Source organism: Cariama cristata, unplaced genomic scaffold (genome assembly GCF_000690535.1).
Source record: "Cariama cristata isolate BGI_N322 unplaced genomic scaffold, ASM69053v1 scaffold20186, whole genome shotgun sequence".
Taxonomy (NCBI): Eukaryota; Metazoa; Chordata; class Aves; order Cariamiformes; family Cariamidae; genus Cariama; species Cariama cristata.
In genome coordinates this window covers 8,287-27,410 of record NW_009621788.1, presented here as the reverse complement: position 1 = coordinate 27,410, position 19,124 = coordinate 8,287, and the positions used below count along the sequence as shown (strand labels likewise).

Below are 19,124 nucleotides of genomic sequence, written 5' to 3'. Positions count from 1 at the left end.
CCCGGAGGTGGTGGTGGGCGTTACTGGCCTTTCTGCTGGCCTGCGCGCTGGTAGCGTGCGGGTGCCTGCCCTAGGGTGGGTGCAGAGCCTTGTCAGTCGGATCATTTGGTAATGTAAACGTTTTTATATGCTGCCGATCCTTGCCGAGTGTTCTTGAATGAAACAGTAGAGCTTGACAAGGATTCAAATGTCTGTCCTGGTTTGAGGTCACAGGAGGGGAGGTATTGGCAACCCTCTCTGTCTCCCTCCTTCCCCAACAGATGCGAGTTGTGTCCCTACCGTCTTATTGTATAAATATTTTTATTCCATGACTCTGTCTTCTAAAAGTGTTACTTTGCGATGCTGTGCTCCGGAGCGTGTGTAGGGTTTAAAATCTCAATGTAGCGTCAGACTGTGTGTAGCCAGGGTTAGAGTGTGATAGTCCTCATTTAGCTAGCAGGAAAATTCAGCAGAGATCTTCCTTGTGCCAGTTTACCATATCCATTTCAACTAGAACTAGTGGAGCAGGCAGTTTGTTCAGCTGGAGTTACAACTTTGTTTAAGTTCTTTACTGTTATTAGGTGCTGTACATGTAAAGATAGCCATACTGTCCTCCCAGGTCTTTCTAGCTATGCGCATCCAGTTTTTATGTATATAGAGAAGAGTTACTTTTCTGGTTTTGTCCATTTTAAGCTCAATCCGGCAGTTGGTTGGATGATGGTAAATATTTTCATTTTGCAGCTTTTTTTTTCGCACATAGGTTTTTATTAGGATCTTCTTCAGGAAGTTTCTCCTGAAAGCAACTATATTATCATAATTTATATGAGAGGCTAAAACTATTGTGGATTAGTTGCAAATTTGCTGTGTATTTGTTGTTCCTTTAAAAAAGACTGTCTGCCGGAGATTAAATCTCTAAGACGTTGCAAAACTACATTTCAGTTATTCCATGTCCCTAATACTATCACAACTTGTTAATGCAACTTCTAATTCAGTAACATTCTTTGCCATGTCTCTCTTGATACAGAGAAAAAATGACAGATGTGTTTTCTCAGACTTCATGAAGTGGCTGGGCTGGTTTGAAGTTTCACTGCTCTCAGCAGGACGAGTTCTATCCTTCTGTAGTTCTCCCCACCTGTGTGTTGCACTTCTGCTTGCTTGGATCCTATACTAGTTTGATGTCTTAGTGATTTGATTTAGCAAGCTGAAGCAACATGTAAAACTGTGTGGGCTTATTTTTGCTGGGTTACTTTTCTGATGGTCTAGGGAGCACATTGGATCACAAATTGTTCCTTTGGATGGCAGCAGGATTTTAGAAGGGCTCACAAACTAGTGAAACTTCACTCCTGGTGGAATAAACACAGTGCAAGTTGGTACAGACCCAGCATTCTCGCTTAAGGTATTTTGCACTTCGGTGTGTTTCCAAGCTACACGTGTCCTAAATTAATTACACTTTCCATTCTGGCTGTGCAGTGTTCTAGTGAGGTGTTTCAGGTGGTAGATTTCTGAAAGAGTAGTAGACATTAGTTTGTGGGGTGCTTTAGTTTCAGTTGGCAGTTCTTATCATATGGAAGTAATGTATTTTAATGTATATGCTCTTTTCTGCAGAATATTACACAAAGTAATTCCCATGGAATGCACATGGCAATATACTGAGCAGCTGGGATAGCCTGCGTTGTCTCAGCTTTCATGAAATCTTGTTTCAGCAAACCATATAAGGTTGTGGTTTCCATTATATTTTTACCGTATGCCTTCCCCTTCTCTATCCTATTTTACTTCCCAGACATCATTAATATGAGTGGATTCACAGCTCTGCTATTTCGTATTGTCTCTAGTTTCTGCTTTGTATGTTAATGGGATAAGAATTATAAGTTTGATTACCTCATGTAACTATATGTACTACTTGACTTGGATTTTTGTCCTATGTTTTTTTTCTTACTGTTTCATACCTCGGAAGGTTCTTTTCAGTGTTTTTCTATATATGGTTAACTCTGCTCTGGAGAACTTAAGTTAGTGCTGTTGAGTTTGAGTTGTGACTTATTCTTTATTAATGACCATCTGCACTAGAACAGTGTGAGCTTCAGTTTTTTGCCCTTTAGAGTTGCCAGTTTTTCTGCAAGTAACTTGGCAGTAAGGTCTTACGTTTTCAGTGCTTTTGACTTTAGGTATGAAAGCAGGTATATTTTCTCTGGTTCTGTTGCCTAGCAAATGGCAGTTTGTTTTCCTTATTTCAGAGAACCGAGTCTGGACTCACCTTTGGAACAGAAAACCATGTTAGAAAATGAGGTAAAAAGTTGTGTATGGGGAGAAGTACAGACTTCAATTTTAGTCCTGTTTATAGGCTATTATTACAACTGTTCTAAAGACAGTAATGATTTTTGTTTTATGCCCTTGGAGTTCAGAGTATCTTCAGCACATGGGCAGTTAGATCTTTCTCAAATTACCAATTGACACATGGGCTGTCAGAGAAGTTATTTTTCACTTGCCTCTGCCCTTGTTCTTGAAGTTAAAGCTTCAGAGCTTTAACTGGCGAACATGTGAGCTTCAAGTCTAAGCTCAGGTGTTTGGCCAGTTCAGCAGCTGGAGGTAGCACTGTAGCTACTACTAAACAATGTTGTAAATGCTGTAGCGTTGGGGGGTGGGGTGGGTGTTTGCTGTTGAGGGTTTGGTTTTTATAGCCAGGACCAGCAAAGAGATTTAAAATATGGTCTGTTAAAATTAGCTTTGCATCCTGCAGGTGGTTTGTTGGCACAAATATAGTGGATTATTTTGCATGTATATATGTTGTGGCGTAGGCAGTGTCTTGCTGCACCTTCTACTAGTTAAATTTGGGGGCAGAGAGACTCCTATGCTATGCATTGTTGTGCAGTTTTATTAAGCACTTGATTTAAAATCTTCGTTATAACTTCTTCAGCCTTTGTCACTGACTATGTACAGAATCATAATCCTTTCTGAATATATTGTACTTCATAAGTTTTCTTTGTGAACAGAAGCCTTTACCTGTCTTTACCTCTTTTGAATTTAGTTAAGGTTTCATTATGCTTGAACATAAATCAATTCACTGATAATTTTGAATTTTCTGTATATTCTTTCTGTTTTCTGTTCATTAAGGATTTCTCTTGCAGAATTGTTCACATTAGAAATAGTGTGTTACCACCTCAAGTTCTTACTCTTGGTACCCTGAATAGACTTGTATTTTCACTGATATCCTGCTATTGTTGTATAAGTAACAGAAATACTTTGTGGTTCAAGAAATCTTCAGTGCACCCAAGGCAGAACTTGAAAAACTTACTGTTGTCAAACAGGAAACCTTTCTTATGATATATGGGTCCTGGTGTTGCGAGCTTCTCGTATTTGTCACAACATGAACAATATTTGTGGGATTTTTTTTTTTCTTCACCCACTTAGAAACTTGGTGTTTGTAAGACTTCTTATCTTTTCACACCCTGCTAGTCTTAAATTTTTACTGTCTTAGGAAAAAGGTTGAGCTATAGGCTCAGCGAGCAAAAGACGTAAGGTTATGGCTTTATATTTTTATTAAAATTCAAATGCTAGAAGTTGTAGTATATCTTCTGTGGAGCAGAAGATCATGTTAGTGAAGTAATGTTAGCTTGATGCTTTGCAGAGCACTCAAATGTGCTGCTATCTGGTCATTGAAAGCAGACTATTGATGTAGTGGGTACTTTGACGTGCCCAGTGACAGCTTAGCAGCGGTTGTGTCAATAAGCTCTGGGGAAACCTCAGCAGCTGTTCCAAAGAGGGGAGATGGAAATTAAAGCAGCATAATGCAGACTTTTAAAATGAGTTATATTTCTTTTAGCTTAAAGCACAGCTCTAAACTAAGATACTTTCTTTTGTGGATGATTTTGTTGATTCTCTAATATGAGGCAAAAATGAAGTAACTGTTACTGAAAAGTTGTTAGAATCAGGATTTGTATACTGCCGTAATTATTTAATGACCCCAGAGCAGTAGCTGATTTACTGTGTAAGTGCTGGAAGCTGCATCTGTCATGAGAAGCTGGATGGCATCGTGGCAGGGCGGTGCTGGCCCCAAGCTGTACTCTCTGGCAGCAAAGGAGAGAGAGTTGGGTAAGAACACAGGGAGAGAGTATGAACTGTCTGAAAGATGGAACTAGCTGACTAGGTGGGAGAGTTGCAGTGCTTCTCCGTTTGTCCTGCATTTGGCAGGTCGGTGGTGTGTGACAGAGGTAGGAGCAAGAGGATAAGGTATGGACGATCGGTGCACGTGACATCAGGTAGTACTTAGGTGTCCAGCACAGGCAGGGTGGGAGATACCTGGGTGAGGAGGGCAGGACCACCCTGTTCTGTGATAGCCCCAGATCCTAGATCTCCTCTTTTGTTGCCCACACCTCATTGTCTTTGGGTGCAGTGTTGTCATCTTTCACTGCCTGGTAGCACAAGGCCATAAATTGCCATTAAATGGCAAGCATTTAATCTCAAAACTTTGCTTGTGTTCTGGCATGTATTGTAATTGTTGATGTGCTATGCCGAAGGCCTTCTGTTCATGTATGTCCCTGGCAATAAAAAGCTACAACCATTGCCTGTTGGCTGCTCATTGTAAGCAGTACGATGAGCTGGAGATACAAATTCTCCGTGCTGTGTCCTTACAGTATTGAGAATAATACAATTTATTGCTCAGAAAATGTTACTAGGACAACAACAAGACTTCAGAAAGTTATTTTCTGCTGGACGTGGAATATAAATAATTGAACAGTTTTCCAGAACCTTAACTAGCATATGCCATGACATGTAAACTGAGCCTACATCCCATTGCTTCCCTCTGTTTTTTATAGTAGGTGGGTAGGCAACTATTGCTTCTAATGACTGATTAGAATGAGTTGTGAATTTGTCTTTGAATTCTGCAGCACCTATGGAAAACAAAAACAGGTCAAGGTGGCTTAGTGTTTGGAAACTCTTGCATCCATTTTTAGCTTTTGGTAGGATTCTGAATCAAATAGGCAGTGGGTCTAGTTTTCATTCTGTAGAACTGGAAAAATAAATGTGGTGTAAGTCTTGCTTGCAGACTACAAGTGTGGGCTTGCTTGACAAGCAGGGAAGACCTATGAACATAAGCTTCTTGGGCATATCCTATTTCAAACTTGAAATTTTAAGATTATTAAAAAGTAAAAGTGAAATCATATAAACTTCTTTTTTCCCCACTTTCTCCATTTGTTTATAGAAAGAACTTGCCAACTGAGTGCTTTTGTAGCAGTAAGTTTTCGCTTCTTGGGCATATCCTATTTCAAACTTGAAATTTTAAGATTATTAAAAAGTAAAAGTGAAATCATACGAACTTCTTTTTTTTCTACTTTCTCCATTTGTTTATAGAAAAGTTGCCAACTGAGTGCTTTTGTAGCAATAAGTTTTCTTAGGTAGTCATGCTTATGATTTAAAGCATTTGAGGAACTTAAGGATTACCACAGATGAACAAATCTAGAAACTGTTTTGCATAGAACTAGCTTTAAGCTCGTAAGATGTCTGAAAACTTTTGAGTAATTCTGATACATGTACAGCTACAAGACAGAATTAAAATTTCTTTGAAATCGAGTAATTGTCCAAGTTGTTCAGCTCCTGTCACATTACATCTTCATTTGCTTTGGTTGGGTTGGTGTGTGCTTTTGACAAACACTCTTCCATTCCTTTTTCATGTGTGTTTTTATTATGGTACCAGCAGGGTCTGGCTTTGATGTACATAATTACATCTAAACCTGAGGAACGTGCATCTCTGTGGACAGTTCAACAGGTGGTTGCACATAGGTGTAGAAGAAAACAAAACAGCTGTTGTTGAAATCTGTAGTTAGGCCTTTCATGGCTGGGCAGTTTTTTTGGCCTCAAGCATCTAAGCAACACGCGCAGCTTTTCTTCCCTGGGGTTCTGTTTCCATGACCAGTGGGTTGACTCTGCAGAGCACAGGTTTCTTACTGGGTGGATGGGTGGAAGGGCTGTAATATTGGGGTGAGGAATACCTTTGGGTTTTCATTAAAATCCTAGGGACATGTTGACTTAACCTCGTCACTTGTGCTGTGTGCTTATTAATATGAACTTGTCTTTTTTTCATGATGGGGTTATTGATGTTGTGTAGACTTAGAGGAAGAGTGGTGGCTCTAATCATATGAAAAGAAAATGAATGATTGAGCTTGACTCTACCTAATTCTCACCTTTGAAAAAGAGACGATGGTGAAATGTGTAAACGAATAGTACAAAACCAAGGAGAGCCGGTAGCACATTGTCATGTCTCATAATACAAGAAGTGTAATCGACTAAATGAACAGATGATGTTCTTTAAAACTCTTGAATTCTTTCACGCAGTGGATAATGAGGCCTTTCTAGATCACAGACCTCCGTCACTGAAGGTGAAAAGTTACCAAGATTTAAAGGAGATTGAGTTGCTTTCCTATGCAGGGGGTGTTGACAGGTAATACTGATGCAGGTTTTGGTAGGGTTTGGCGGGGGCTTGTGGTTACTTTAATTCCTTAGTAAGGGGTCAACAGTCTGATCATCCTGCCCTGCACATATCTAGTTCTTCTGCTGTCTCCATACATACCAGGATCTCACTACATAGATTTTTCTGTCCACACCTTACACAAGTGCGTAGTATTTTTAGTGATGCTTCTGGTCATCCTCCAACATTTCCTGTCTGTTCTCTCACACCTTATTTCAAGCTACTCATTTTACGTGTTCTGCAGTAACCTACTCTTCAGGCAAGTGGCAGTGTATGCTGCTGTTGCCTGATTTTGAAATGTCTGTTTTCCTGGCTGCTTAAGGGGTCCACGTGTGCTGATTGACCAGGAATTTGCCAGATTGTTGGGGTGCAGAGGTGCTGAGCAAACACCTTTGTGGGCCGTGGGCTGTGCGGGGTTGAGCTACACAGTGTTATAGCAGTTGTCTGCTGATGGATGGGGTTTCACTCAAATCTAACTATTGGCGTACTGTCTTTGTTTGATACTTTTCTTAGTACTTATGTGTGTAATTGAATGTCACTTTGCCTCTTTCAATTGACTAATAGGTTGCTAGTGCTGTAATACCAGAAAACAAAAATCTATCACCAACTACATTTGACTGTAAGGTGCTATGAGAATACTTAGTAGCATTTTTGAATTTTCAGCTAAGAACATTGTGATAAATATAGCCACTCAGTGTAGCTAATCTTCAGGTGCTACTGCTATAAAATCATATTCCCAAAATCAGCTTATTCAAATTCAGTTATGGAGTTACCTTACAAAGTATTGCTGAACAGAGTAGCTCAATATTTCAGATTATTCAAAGATTATAAACTTCCAAAATGTTTTGCAGTGGGATAAGCTGTTAAAGCACTTCCTAGATAATATTTTGTAAGATTAATGCCATATCTTGCTTCAAATTAGTTACGTTATTGCATCTTCTAGACTCCCATCTACGTATGGCTCAACGTTTTTCTTCAATGTTATAAAAATCTTGCCCTTTTTAAGCTCAGTTATATGAAATACTTGATAACAGTTGGAAAAAATAAATACAAGATTGCACATATTTATTGGATAAGAATAAATTCCAACAGCTTGACCTTCTGGCCTTTCAAACTTGGAGAAATTCTTCGCTTGAGTAACAGTAGGAGGGCAATAAGGTGCATTGTGAGAAGTCCTCTGTTTTACAGATACCCTCCAAACTCTGGAGTATGTTCTCGCTTCTTCGGTTTTATTGCTGGTTTTGGTAGAGCACCAGGCAGGGAGCTGGATCTGTTACGAAGAGCAATGTAGAATTTTTCAGTTGCATGACAGCTGTGGCATTGGGAAGACATTTTCTTTTCCCTTGAAAGGAAATGTTTGTCCTTCTGAGAGATTAATGGATTGAAAATAACGAAAACAATTACTAGATTGTATACCTTCTAGTCTGAGAAGGTATACTTTGTGATACTTACTAACATTATTGGTAGAAATGCACTTCTACCAGTATAACTCATGCAAATAAGGTTTTTCTGGAATAGCTGTCCCAGTGTCTGATTGCTTTGGTTCATACTTCTGACTAGTTGTGGTGATAGATCCAGGTCCAAATAGCTGGACGGTAAAATTTAAATAAATTCCAAAGTTGCCTTTTTTTAAACAGGGACTGAATTTAAAACCCGGTATTTGGTAGAAATAGGGGAAGGATCTCTTTTGATAGAAAAGAGAAAAAAGCCATAATAGAGAAATGGAAAGACTTCCAGTATTTGAAAGGTAATTTGATGTTAATAATATTTCAAGAGGGAGATCATACTGGGTGACCTCTAGAGGTTTCTTCCAAGTGATATTTCTGTGATTAAACAACACATTGCAGAAATTTCTTGCTTGTGTAAAGTGAAGAGAAATTTAAGAAGTAAACCTACAACAGAAAGGACGAATTAAGTGAGTTTTATTGCTGTTTTTAAACTTTGTATTCTTTCTGGCTAGTTAAGCTTACATACCTAAACTTTTAGTTTACTGGCCTGACTGCAAATATGATTTTAAAAACCTGACAAACAAGTAAGTTGAGAAAAAGAGATACTGATATTTTAGTACCAATATAGTATCTGTCTCTGATTAGTGAAGAATTACTAGGTTTTGCCTTTAAAAATATGTATTTCTTAAAGCAGTGTTCGCAGCTGGATTTGAAAATTAACATGGTTATAAAAAAAATTACTGTTACTGTTTGATGTATTTCATTTCCATGAAATCTAATTTTAGTATATTAGGGACTTTTCTTCTACAGTTATTTAAAACAGAACCTCTTCACATTGTTTGTAGAGCTTTTAAGAGTATGTATAGCATGTAACTTTGAGGACCCTGCTGAATTTTGACAGACAAAAATTCTCTTCTTTTTTTTTGTAAGAGCATGATCAGAATACTGTGTAGAGTTTTGTAAATGCTTACATGCAGAAGTTACGTGGGCAATGTGTACTCCTACAAGCCTCTTATCTGACTGTCACGTATTCTGCCTTTGAAATGGAACCTTTGCCATTCACCCTGAATGTAGGATCGGGCCATTATTTAATCTAAGACGCAATTTTTTATTTCTGTGGACTTCATCTTTTGTACGCTAGACTGTCCATTTTTAGTTTAAATGAAGGTTATAATTTCAATATGCTTAAATGGCAAGTGGGGGAAAGGCAGACTATGTAAGAAAGCTCTTTAATGTTGTAAGAGCTGTGTAACTTCTGCTTGCTGATTTAAAAAATACTAGGTATTGAAATTTTTTTTGTGATTTACTGGCGAAGTAATAATGGTCGGTATGTTGCTTAGAGAGTAAGTTTTAACAAGTTCAATTTTCTGTTGTTTCTTGATTTAAGTAAGTGAAAGACTCAGATTTTGGGAGTGGGGAGGAAGGAAAGGTGACAAACCCCCTAACAAGGTAGAGGTGTTCACTTCAACTTATGTAGGTGAGTCAAAATGATAGAGTGCCACAGGAGAGAGAAAGAACTTTAAAATCTTGGTTTTTTTATTTCATTACCCTCTTTGTTATAGGTTGTATATGAGCAAGAAGGTGTTTTCATTCATTCGTCCTGCGGAAAAAATGATGACCAGGACAGCTTAATATCAGGAGTACTACGTGTCATAGAAAAGGTAATTGCATAATATATTTACGGAAACTTTGTGTATTTGTTACTGAAACACATAACATGTTTGGAAAATCTTAAGTGTATTTTTAAGTGTAGGATTTTGTAAGTGAACAAACACCACATAATGTTTGACATCATCTGCATCATTTGTATATATATGTAAGTCATACTGTTATCATACCATGAGTAAATGAGGAGATATATGCTTTGTTGTGTAGTATTGAATTTTTTTATGGTTGGTTGTGTTGTAGGAAAATGAAGTAGTAGTAGACTGGAGACCACTGGATGACACTTTGGATGCTTCTAATATCCTTTGTGCTGGAAAGGTATGTTTGTAAGTTATTGGTGTTCATCATTCTGTTTCTCCAGAGATTTTATTTTGTGTTAACTTATGTGTAGGTGGTCTCATAACTGGAAGCAACATCTATTTATGTGACTGTCATTGGTATGAATAGCTACATGTAGGAATCATATTTATGGACTGCAGGCCAGTTCAGGTTATTGGATACACGTGTTGGTGACTGTGTTTAGTTTTTACTTGGTTCATACATAAAATAGAAGGGGGCTGTCTGTATGAATAGTAAAGACCAAATGAGTGTATGTGTATCACAGTCACCAGTCCCCCTGCATCTACTGTGTTGTACTCTGATGATTTCACTGTTCATAATTAGACTCAAACCAGAAAGGTACTGTTCTAATGCAAAATAAAAATAGAAGTCTATGGGGTTTCCAAGATGCAGTGATATGTGGTATTTAGGCAGTATTACAAAGATGTGACTGAAGAAGAAAGATTTAAGTTTTTCATTTAAGTAAAAGGCTTGTTATGCTAGTAGAGTCTGCAAGAGAGGCTAGGATATTTTATTACCATATTGAATTTATTAAGTAAAACCTCTTTTCTTAGTCTTAAGTCCAGATTTCCTGTGTTGAACTGTATCTTGTTTCTTAGGATTTTAATACTACAGATTCTTTTAATCTGTGAAAATGAAGATGCTTATTCTTCTTGTTGAATCTGAGAAACTAGCTCAATTTTCATGCCTTGTGTTTTTGATTTTTTTTTTTTGCCCCCCTCAGGATTCCAGTTCTGTTGTGGAGTGGACTCAAACTCCTAAAGAAAAATGTTCCCGAGGAGCAGACCGTCCAAGTAGTTACGAAGCAGAATGGGACATGGTCACCACAGTCTCTTTTAAAAAGAAACCTCATTCAAATGGAGGCACTTATTTTTTAAGTGTGGGTCTTTTGTTTTGTTTTTTCTTTTTGGTAACTTGTAACTGAAGAATTGCCTTTTAGATACAGTAAAATGGATTTTATTACAAGTTGAAAACCTGGGAGTCATTTGTGGTAACAGGTGAATCTCTGGGTGTGGAAAAAAATTTGTAATGGAATAGCTGCCGTCTGCCTCCAATCTATTTTTTTTCCTGTAAATTGCTAGAGAGTTGTATTGAAACTAAATTTTAAATCTGACTTCTCACTGTGATGATAATTAGGTGATGTAGCAGTTTTATCTACCTTGGGCTTTTGCATTCTTTCAAACAAATGGAGTTTGAACTAGATGTAATGTTAGGAAGATGAAAAACCAAGTGGTTTACTGCTCAAATGCCTTTCCATACTGCAACAGCAGGGGGAGGTGGAATGTACAGTTACGTGGTACATGGGTCTTTTTTCACTTTGGCAAAACAATTTTATAGCTGCATCATTTTTGTTAGTGTCTCAGTAGAGATTTTTGTAAAAAAAAAAAGTGGGGGAGAAAGGACAGTAATCTTTTTTCCTCTGGTTTTCCTGTAGTATTTTGCTTTATAGTACTTGTTTTCCCTGTATTATTTCTCAGCCTATAACTGGGCATTATTGTGCTTCTTTCACCATATCTGCTATGACTTTGAATGTTATCTATGTCACCTATGAGTGCAGGGTTTGGACTTAAGAATATGTATGTTTTTGGGTAATGCACCGTCCTTGCTCCTAGAATACTGTGTTTGAGAGGAGCTTTTAGTGCTAGCACGATATAAAGCTAAAACCAGCATCTCTGTCAGTCATAGGATGGTTTATTACATCAGTGGTTTGTATTGATTTTTTTCATCTTCAGGCATCGGAGTACATCTTCATCTGAAGTGAGTGTCAGTGAGCACTACTGACTTAGATTATGGTCTTTGCCACTTCGTTCTTATTTCCAGTTGCTGTAATTCGATGGGGGCAGGCCAGGGGGTGTGCCACATTCTCTCCAGGCATGTTGGCAATTTTGTGTCCTCTGGTAAAGTGAAATTTAATCTCTTTGGATGTATACAGTCTTGCACAGAGTGTATACATGCTTGCATAGTATGGGAGAGAGGGGAGAGTAGGGAGATTTTTCAGTTCCTTCTCCCTTACTTTGGTAGCAGTCTTACAACATGTGGCTGGTGCTGTGTGCCATATATAGCATACAGTATTGTAATGTATATCACGTTTAGTTTGAGTAAGTAGTACTACGTGGTGGAGGTGCTGGTGGGACTCAGCTTGCTGCTGGCATTTGATACAGTACTTGTGTATTTAACTGCTGGATCACTTCTATAAACTGTAGGCACAGCTTTAGGGGAACAGTCTGATGGACTTGCTCATTATTTTAGAAGTCTGTAGAAGACAAGGAGAGACAAAGAAAAATCCAGAAATGGCAGTTACAGTAGTTACGGTACACATTTTATTATCAGAATCAATGCTGGGGTTTGTGTTTTGGGTTCGGTTTTTAGGAACAGCGACAGATGCAATGCATTTGTAATTGCTAACACTGAAGTCAAACTAATATCATGTGGTGATTTTGTTTTTAAGATGCTACAGCTCATGCAAATGGAGAAAGCAAGTGGTCGTTCCTGTTCAGTTTGACAGATCTGAAATCAATAAAACAAAACAAAGAAGGCATGGGATGGTCTTATTTGGTGTTCTGTCTGAAGGATGATGTGAAGCTTCCAGCTCTTCACTTTCATCACGGAGATAGCAAACTATTGATTAAATGCCTTGAAAAGCATGTTGTGCTGAATGAGTAAGTACCAGACCACTCTTAGTTCTGATTTAAAATAAGAATTATTGGTTTACTTTTTAAATTCTGTAATGAATTTCAGATTAACACTTCCTGATGTATTTTCTCTTCCTTTTTTTTATTAGTAGAATCAATTTTCAAGGTGACTGAAACTGATTTCGCATACGCATTTGGAATGTAGACTGAAGTTTTCAAATTGTTGGATCAGTTTATGAAACTGTTTAGAAACTGTTGCAGCGTTATTAGCTCGGTAATGCCTCGGTAGCTCCCTCTAGTGGGTACAGAAGCTTCTCATGAACACTCGGTGTGAAGTTAGATTTATCTTCATGAACCATGTCTATTACATGGGGTAATTTGTGTTAAAATTTGAGATCTTCTACTTTATGTGAAATCTCTGAGTATTGACATCAGTGGGTGAGGTAGCTTGTAGTACTGTCAACTAAATCAATTTGTATATATATGTTTTCCCCCAGAATTCTCTTCCCCTGTAATTTCTTGCTGTGAACAATGTTTCACACTTGATCTTTTACTCTTCAGATCAACTTTCTGAATGTAAACATAGTTAGACCCTATCATGATGTTAAAACTTGGGTTTTGTTGTGTATTTATATTGTGTTACCTCCAAGTTTTTCACTTTCATAAAAGTCTTTTTGATCGGCATAGTATAAATGCAAAATAAAATCTTTCTATTCTCACCATGTAGGCATAAATATAATTTAAGAAGGCAACAGGTTATGTAAGAATAGGTAGAGCATGGAGAAACAATGAGGTGTAACAGGTACACCTATAACAGGTGTAACATCAGTGTAACAGGTATTCTGTTTTCAAAAGTGTTTTGTTATCGTCACTTGCAACGTAATATTCTGATGACAGAATTGGAGGTGGATAGTGAAATGGCTATTTTATATATCCTTATATATATATCTATATCCTTAATAGAGGGTTCTTCTCACATTGGTAGCATCAATGAGGTCAGAGTTGCCTTCGACAAGTGGGAAAGGCTGTTGCTGTTGGGCTGGAGAGCAAGCCAAGAGGATGTGAGGGTTCTATATTCATTGAATGAATTTGTGAAAGGCTTTGACAGTGTCCAAATGTGGTGTTGGAGTTGGTGATAATTGGAAGTTGTCAGCTGTGTGGAGAAGGTAGCATGCATGGTCACTGTGACCAGCTGGTGAAACGGTACTGGCTGTAGCATTGTATGCGGGCTTTTTAAGGGGAAAATTCAAGATGACCAAAGGAGAGGCTATTAGGGGGATAAGATAAATGTGTAAGTAAGAATATTTTCTCTACCAACTGTAGATTAGGAAATCCTGGATGACAACTTCATCTTAAATCCTGAGGTTTTTTTTCTCTAGGTTCCCTTTGAGTTCTTTCTTAAACCTACTTTCGTTTCGTTTCCTAATTTCACTACTTCTGCAGACACAGGGGAATATTGTCATCCTGGCATCCCCCAGCCTCCCTCCCCTTCTCTTCTCCCCAAGGAAGTTGTTCCTTTTTGAGCGTATTGCTCTGTGTTTACTTATTTGTGGATATCTTCCAACTAGTTGCTGGTAGGCTAGAGCAGGTTTTTGAGGCAACCTATGTAACAAACACTGGAAAAACACCTGTGTTGTATGGTGAGACACTGAAAGCTTTGTACGCTATCTGTGATCTGTTGCCTGTGTTACTGCAGCAATGTATTTCAAATTTTCTAATTCCCATAATATGTATTTAATGAACAGGACCAAGTTTTAAGTAGACCTAGTGAGTGCATTTGACAATGTAGTAAACTGGTTTGCATCGACTTAATCAAAACTTTGTTCTTGTGATTAACTATCAACTAGAAACTTTAAAGTTTTAGATTAAGGTTTTCCCTCATGCCTTGTCTACAGTTAGTCCATTTGAGGCTTTAACAAAAGCGACTTAAAACTAATGAGTTCACAGTGCTGTGTTTTTTAATTGCCACTATTTAAAGAGCTTATTATTTTAATATAAATATATATGTGTGTGTACATACACATATATATACATAAAAAGCATGTGTATATATATGTATATACACACACATACATACATTAAAAGCAATAAGCAACAGAAAAGTTGGTAACTGAAATGCAGTACTGCAACTGTGGATTTGTAGTTATACTTCCATTAATTTTGGTGGGATTCCATGTATTTAATGTTGAGACACCTAGACTAAGCTTATTTTATATTTCCAATTTTTTGCTTAAAGGCATAAAATGTTTACAATAAGGTACTGCTCTGCTATGTAACATGTTACTTTGTCTTTTCATATTCAGGAGGTTTTTTCTATCTTTTGACTTCATCGTTGAAAGTTTTTAAAAACAAAACCAGACAAAAAACCCAACCTAAACCGAACAGGAATCTAAACTAACGTACTGGAATACCTTAAACCATTTTATGAAACTGGTCTGACTTGTAGAAGCTTAGGTGTCATTTGGGTTCTGTCCAGCATTCAGTTGTTGGTTTGTTACTGCACATAATGTTAGACAGTTTGTGTTACTAACAGGCATTATTTCCAGTTTTATTGAGTCATGTGCTGCAAATAATTATACTAAACAGTGCTATGTAAAATTAGTGCTTACTGTTCAGTCACTGAATGAAAACGAAATCTGTAGTGACTTTGGTTCCTGTTTCAAACACTGTCTCTTTCGATAGTCTGCGGTGAGTGAGTGGGCATGTACTGTTCTTCCATTATTTGGCCCAGTGGATTCTTAGTTCTTGTCCTTTGTAGCCTCTTGCCAGCTGATGCGGACATTCCTCTTGGGACAGGTCCAAACAGTAGTTGTCAGGTCGGGAAGAAACTGTAGGAAGAGAGGCAGTCATGCCCGCTTGTGTCTGTCTTTAGAAGAAAGCAGTGGTGTAGGGTTTGTGCAGTCTGACCCAGCTGCTGTGCACTGGGATGTCCAGGAACGCATACCAGATGGAGTTCCCTGCTAAGGTAAGGCACGGAAACTTGAGGTGATGTTCAAGCATTCAGAATGCAGTGAGCTGCTTAGTATTGCCGCCTCGAACGGTTCTAAGCGTTGATGAATGCAACAGCAGATACGTTAGGGACTTTAAAGCAAAAAGCTGAGGCAGCTATGGAAATCAGATTTGAATGATGTTAAGCATTGACCTGAGCAGGAACTTCCAGTTGTAGTTTACTTACTTAGATTCCTCTCTTCCGGTTAAGGTCTGCTCGTGGCATCAAATTCTTTTCTGTGATCTAGTCGTGAATTATGATGATTATTTTTTTAAGGAAAAAAAGCAAATATGCCACAAGTTGTGGAAATGGCAGACTTCAGTCTCTGTATGTTTCTGTTGTTTCCTAATGTTTATTTATGCTTTAATACACCATGTGTCTAAGCTCACATCCTTTTTTAGGAAAAGATGTTTACTCAGCTTTCTGGATGCCAGAAGCAAATAATTGGCAGCATAATTACTTGTTATCCCAGCCTCTAGTTTATAATACATAGAATATTGATGTTAAGGCAGAAAGTTTAGCATTTCTCTAAAATACTTTTCTGTCACAGGTATTTTCTTCCTCTGTTCTTATTTCCTCAGTTTTTGCCCTTCTCTAACAGCACTCCTTATGAAATGTCATGTCATTACTGAAATCAATGTGTGTGAAGTGGGTAAACTGGAACAAAATATTTGTAATTTGTTGCTTTAAAGATCGTGTCCTTCTTAGTTTGGTGGCACCAGTCTAATACTGAGAAAACACCGCGTGTATGGATACACTTTCTAACTCACAAGACTATGAGTAAGTGTTTAATAAAGTGTCTAGCTCACAAATTTGTTTTGAACATTACCCAAGTAGCTGTTGATACCCAACTGGCTGTCCAGATAGAATGTTTAATTAAAATGGAGATATGGTACAAAGTTTTCAGCCTTTTAGTTAAGGAAAACATAATACGTGACTCAGCCTTTGCCCCTGTGCTGCTTTTTAGCAAAAGCCAGTTGAGCTTCATTAACCATTGCTGCTGCAGAACTGTAACGTTGGTGTCTGGCTGTCTCAAAATGAGATCTCTTGTTGCATTTCATATCCGTCAGTGTTAACAGTGTCCTGTCCTGTTGGAATGGGAGAGAGATAAGGCTTATTAAAGTTCTTATCTTTGACTTTAATAACATGGTAGATGATGCAGGTAGTAATAAAAAGAAAAGTAATTTTTCTTTCAAAGGCTAGAAGTACTGGATTTAAACTTTGGGAGAGAGCAATAGAGAGGTATTTTATAAGTTTAAGTCTGTGTGATGGATTAGAGTCCGATGGCAAAGTGCCTGGCTTTCCCTTGCCTAGCTACCAACTCTAAGGCTTGAATGTCAGCCTGGCTTCTGAGCTGTTCTCTCTCTGTCACATATTGAGCTGTAAATTGGTGATTCAGGAGCTGGTTGATGAATTGATGGGGTATCTGCGCCAAAGGAGGGGAGAAGATGGGATGCTGGGGCAGTGGGGGTGAGAGCAAAAGAACAGATTAAATAGAAGGAGCAGCACGGTTCCACTGTCTTTGTTGTTACTGTTTTCATCTGTCAGAGAAGCAAATGTTTCATTGAAGAACAAGAGTGTACAAATACAGCGAGTTAGGCCAAATCGGGTTTGTGTTGATTTAGCTTTTGGAGTCTACACAGAAATACATTTGCAGGGCTCTACTGAGATGGTTCTGTTTCACAATACAAATGGCTGTGGTGTTTCTTAAGCTCCTGTCAGTATGATTCTTGGGATTATTCTGGCAGTAGCTGTTGTAATTCCATTGGTGAGAAATTTGTTGATGTGCTTTCATACATTGAAAAGCAGTTTGTATTCCTTTATGTGATGTTTTACGGGGTGCATTAATGTAGGATTTACTAATTGGCAGAAAGAATTTCTTAACTGTATACGGTGACGCAGGCTCTTTTCACTTCCTCTTTTAATGTAAAAGAGTTTCAGCATATATTGTGTTGAGGCTGACCATGTCTCACTAAACTTCCTTTCCTGTGTCACTTCTTTTTTTTTTTGTCTATTGTCAAATACAGGAAACTATAGTCGAAGAAAACTTTATTTACATGTGGGTGACAAAAGTTAATTGGCAGAAAGAATTTCTTAACTGTATACGGTGACGCAGGCTCTTTTCACTTCCTCTTTTAATGTAAAAGAGTTTCAGCATATATTGTGTTGAGGCTGACCATGTCTCACTAAACTTCCTTTCCTGTGTCACCTCTTTTTTTGTCTATTGTCAAATATAGGAAACTATAGTTGAAGAAAACTTTATTTACATGTGGGTAACAAAAGTTATATTCCAGAGTAGTATCTCAAAAGCGTCATGATTTTTCAAAGAATGAAAGAATACAATTCAGAAACAGTATGATGATGACTACTCTTCTGAAAAATAAAAGTCCTGTTTTGTAGCGTGTTAGCTTGTGAACTTGTGCCAAGAAGTAAGAGTGATCTTGCATCAAACCTGCTTTCTTTGCACAAAACCTGAATTGTGACTTCAGAAAAGGGTAAATGTCCTAAAAATATTTTCAGGAAAAACTGTTGGTACTTATAGAAATTATTTTTTAATTTTATTGCAGATCTCCACAGGATAAACGGATTCTTCTTGTGAATTCTCAGAACAAGTCTCTGTCTCAGTCTTTTGAAAATCTCTTTGATGAACCATCATATGGATTATTACAAGTATGTATGATCTTTTAATTTTTATTCTGAAGACATTTATTAAAAAAAACCCACCCTACTATGCCACACAAGTATTTCCTGAATCATTGCCACTGTAGAAGCATTGATTGTATCCTAAACCAAGTGCTTACTATAGAAAGTACACTTACTTGTAAGCTGTTTCCTATGTTCTAATAATTTCTTAACTTCCCTGTGGTACTGTTTAAAAACATTGCCTCAAAGAGTTTTTTATCCTAAACCTGCTTATCATGTGATGGGGTTTGTGGACTTGTGAAAGTCAGCAGCAAAATTTTCAGTGACTTGAATAAGGCCAGAGTTTTGACCCACTGATTTATTTAGTTAAAAATCTTCATGAGTGAATTACATTAGCTTCTGGACTTACTGGTCAAATCAAATCTTGTGTGAGATTCCTAGCAGAGTACATGATGATTCAAGAGATGTTTTCTCTGTGAAGGCAGAAAAGCTAGGCATAAGGAAGTTATTTTGTGGCATTAATCACTGGAAAGTAAACAGCAGATCTCATCCACTTTTATACGTAGATCAGACTTACTAAACACACTGCTATCCAATCTTTCAAATCAATCAGTAGTATTATCTTAATACTGAATATCTTTTTTTAATCATGTAATGAATGTACTGTATGCAACTACTGATATATGAAACTTCAATAACTTTCAGACCTACAATACTCTTCCTGTTGTTTTGCTTTTTTTGAGTACAAGAATTCCAAATAATCTGAGGCTTTTTTGTATTTTACTTGTTTTCCTTGTTATAACACAGAAATTGAAGAAAGATCCATACACAGTAACAATGGGAAGATTTTCCAAAGTCACAAACTATATTTTTGACAGTTTCCGTTTAAGTGACCCTTCAAGTCAAAGGCGACCACCATCAGAAATGGCAGACTTTCTCAATGATGCTATTCCAGGGCTGAAGATAAA

The 19,124-nt window shown here is 37.6% G+C and overlaps 1 protein-coding gene across 1 annotated transcript in view; it reads left to right on the top strand.

Moving 5' to 3' along the window:
- Positions 1-9,449: 9,449 nt before the first annotated feature.
- Positions 9,450-19,124, top strand: part of LOC104163198 (TBC1 domain family member 15-like) — a gene marked incomplete at both ends in the record, with an annotated part of 15,316 nt that continues 5,641 nt past the window's right edge. Inside the window, 7 exon segments of the mRNA XM_009702117.1 lie at positions 9,450-9,548; positions 9,796-9,870; positions 10,616-10,754; positions 12,341-12,551; positions 18,081-18,183; positions 18,638-18,688; positions 18,964-19,124. The exon segment at positions 18,964-19,124 is cut by the window's right edge and continues 16 nt beyond it. Coding sequence (XP_009700419.1) covers positions 9,450-9,548; positions 9,796-9,870; positions 10,616-10,754; positions 12,341-12,551; positions 18,081-18,183; positions 18,638-18,688; positions 18,964-19,124 — 839 coding nt within the window.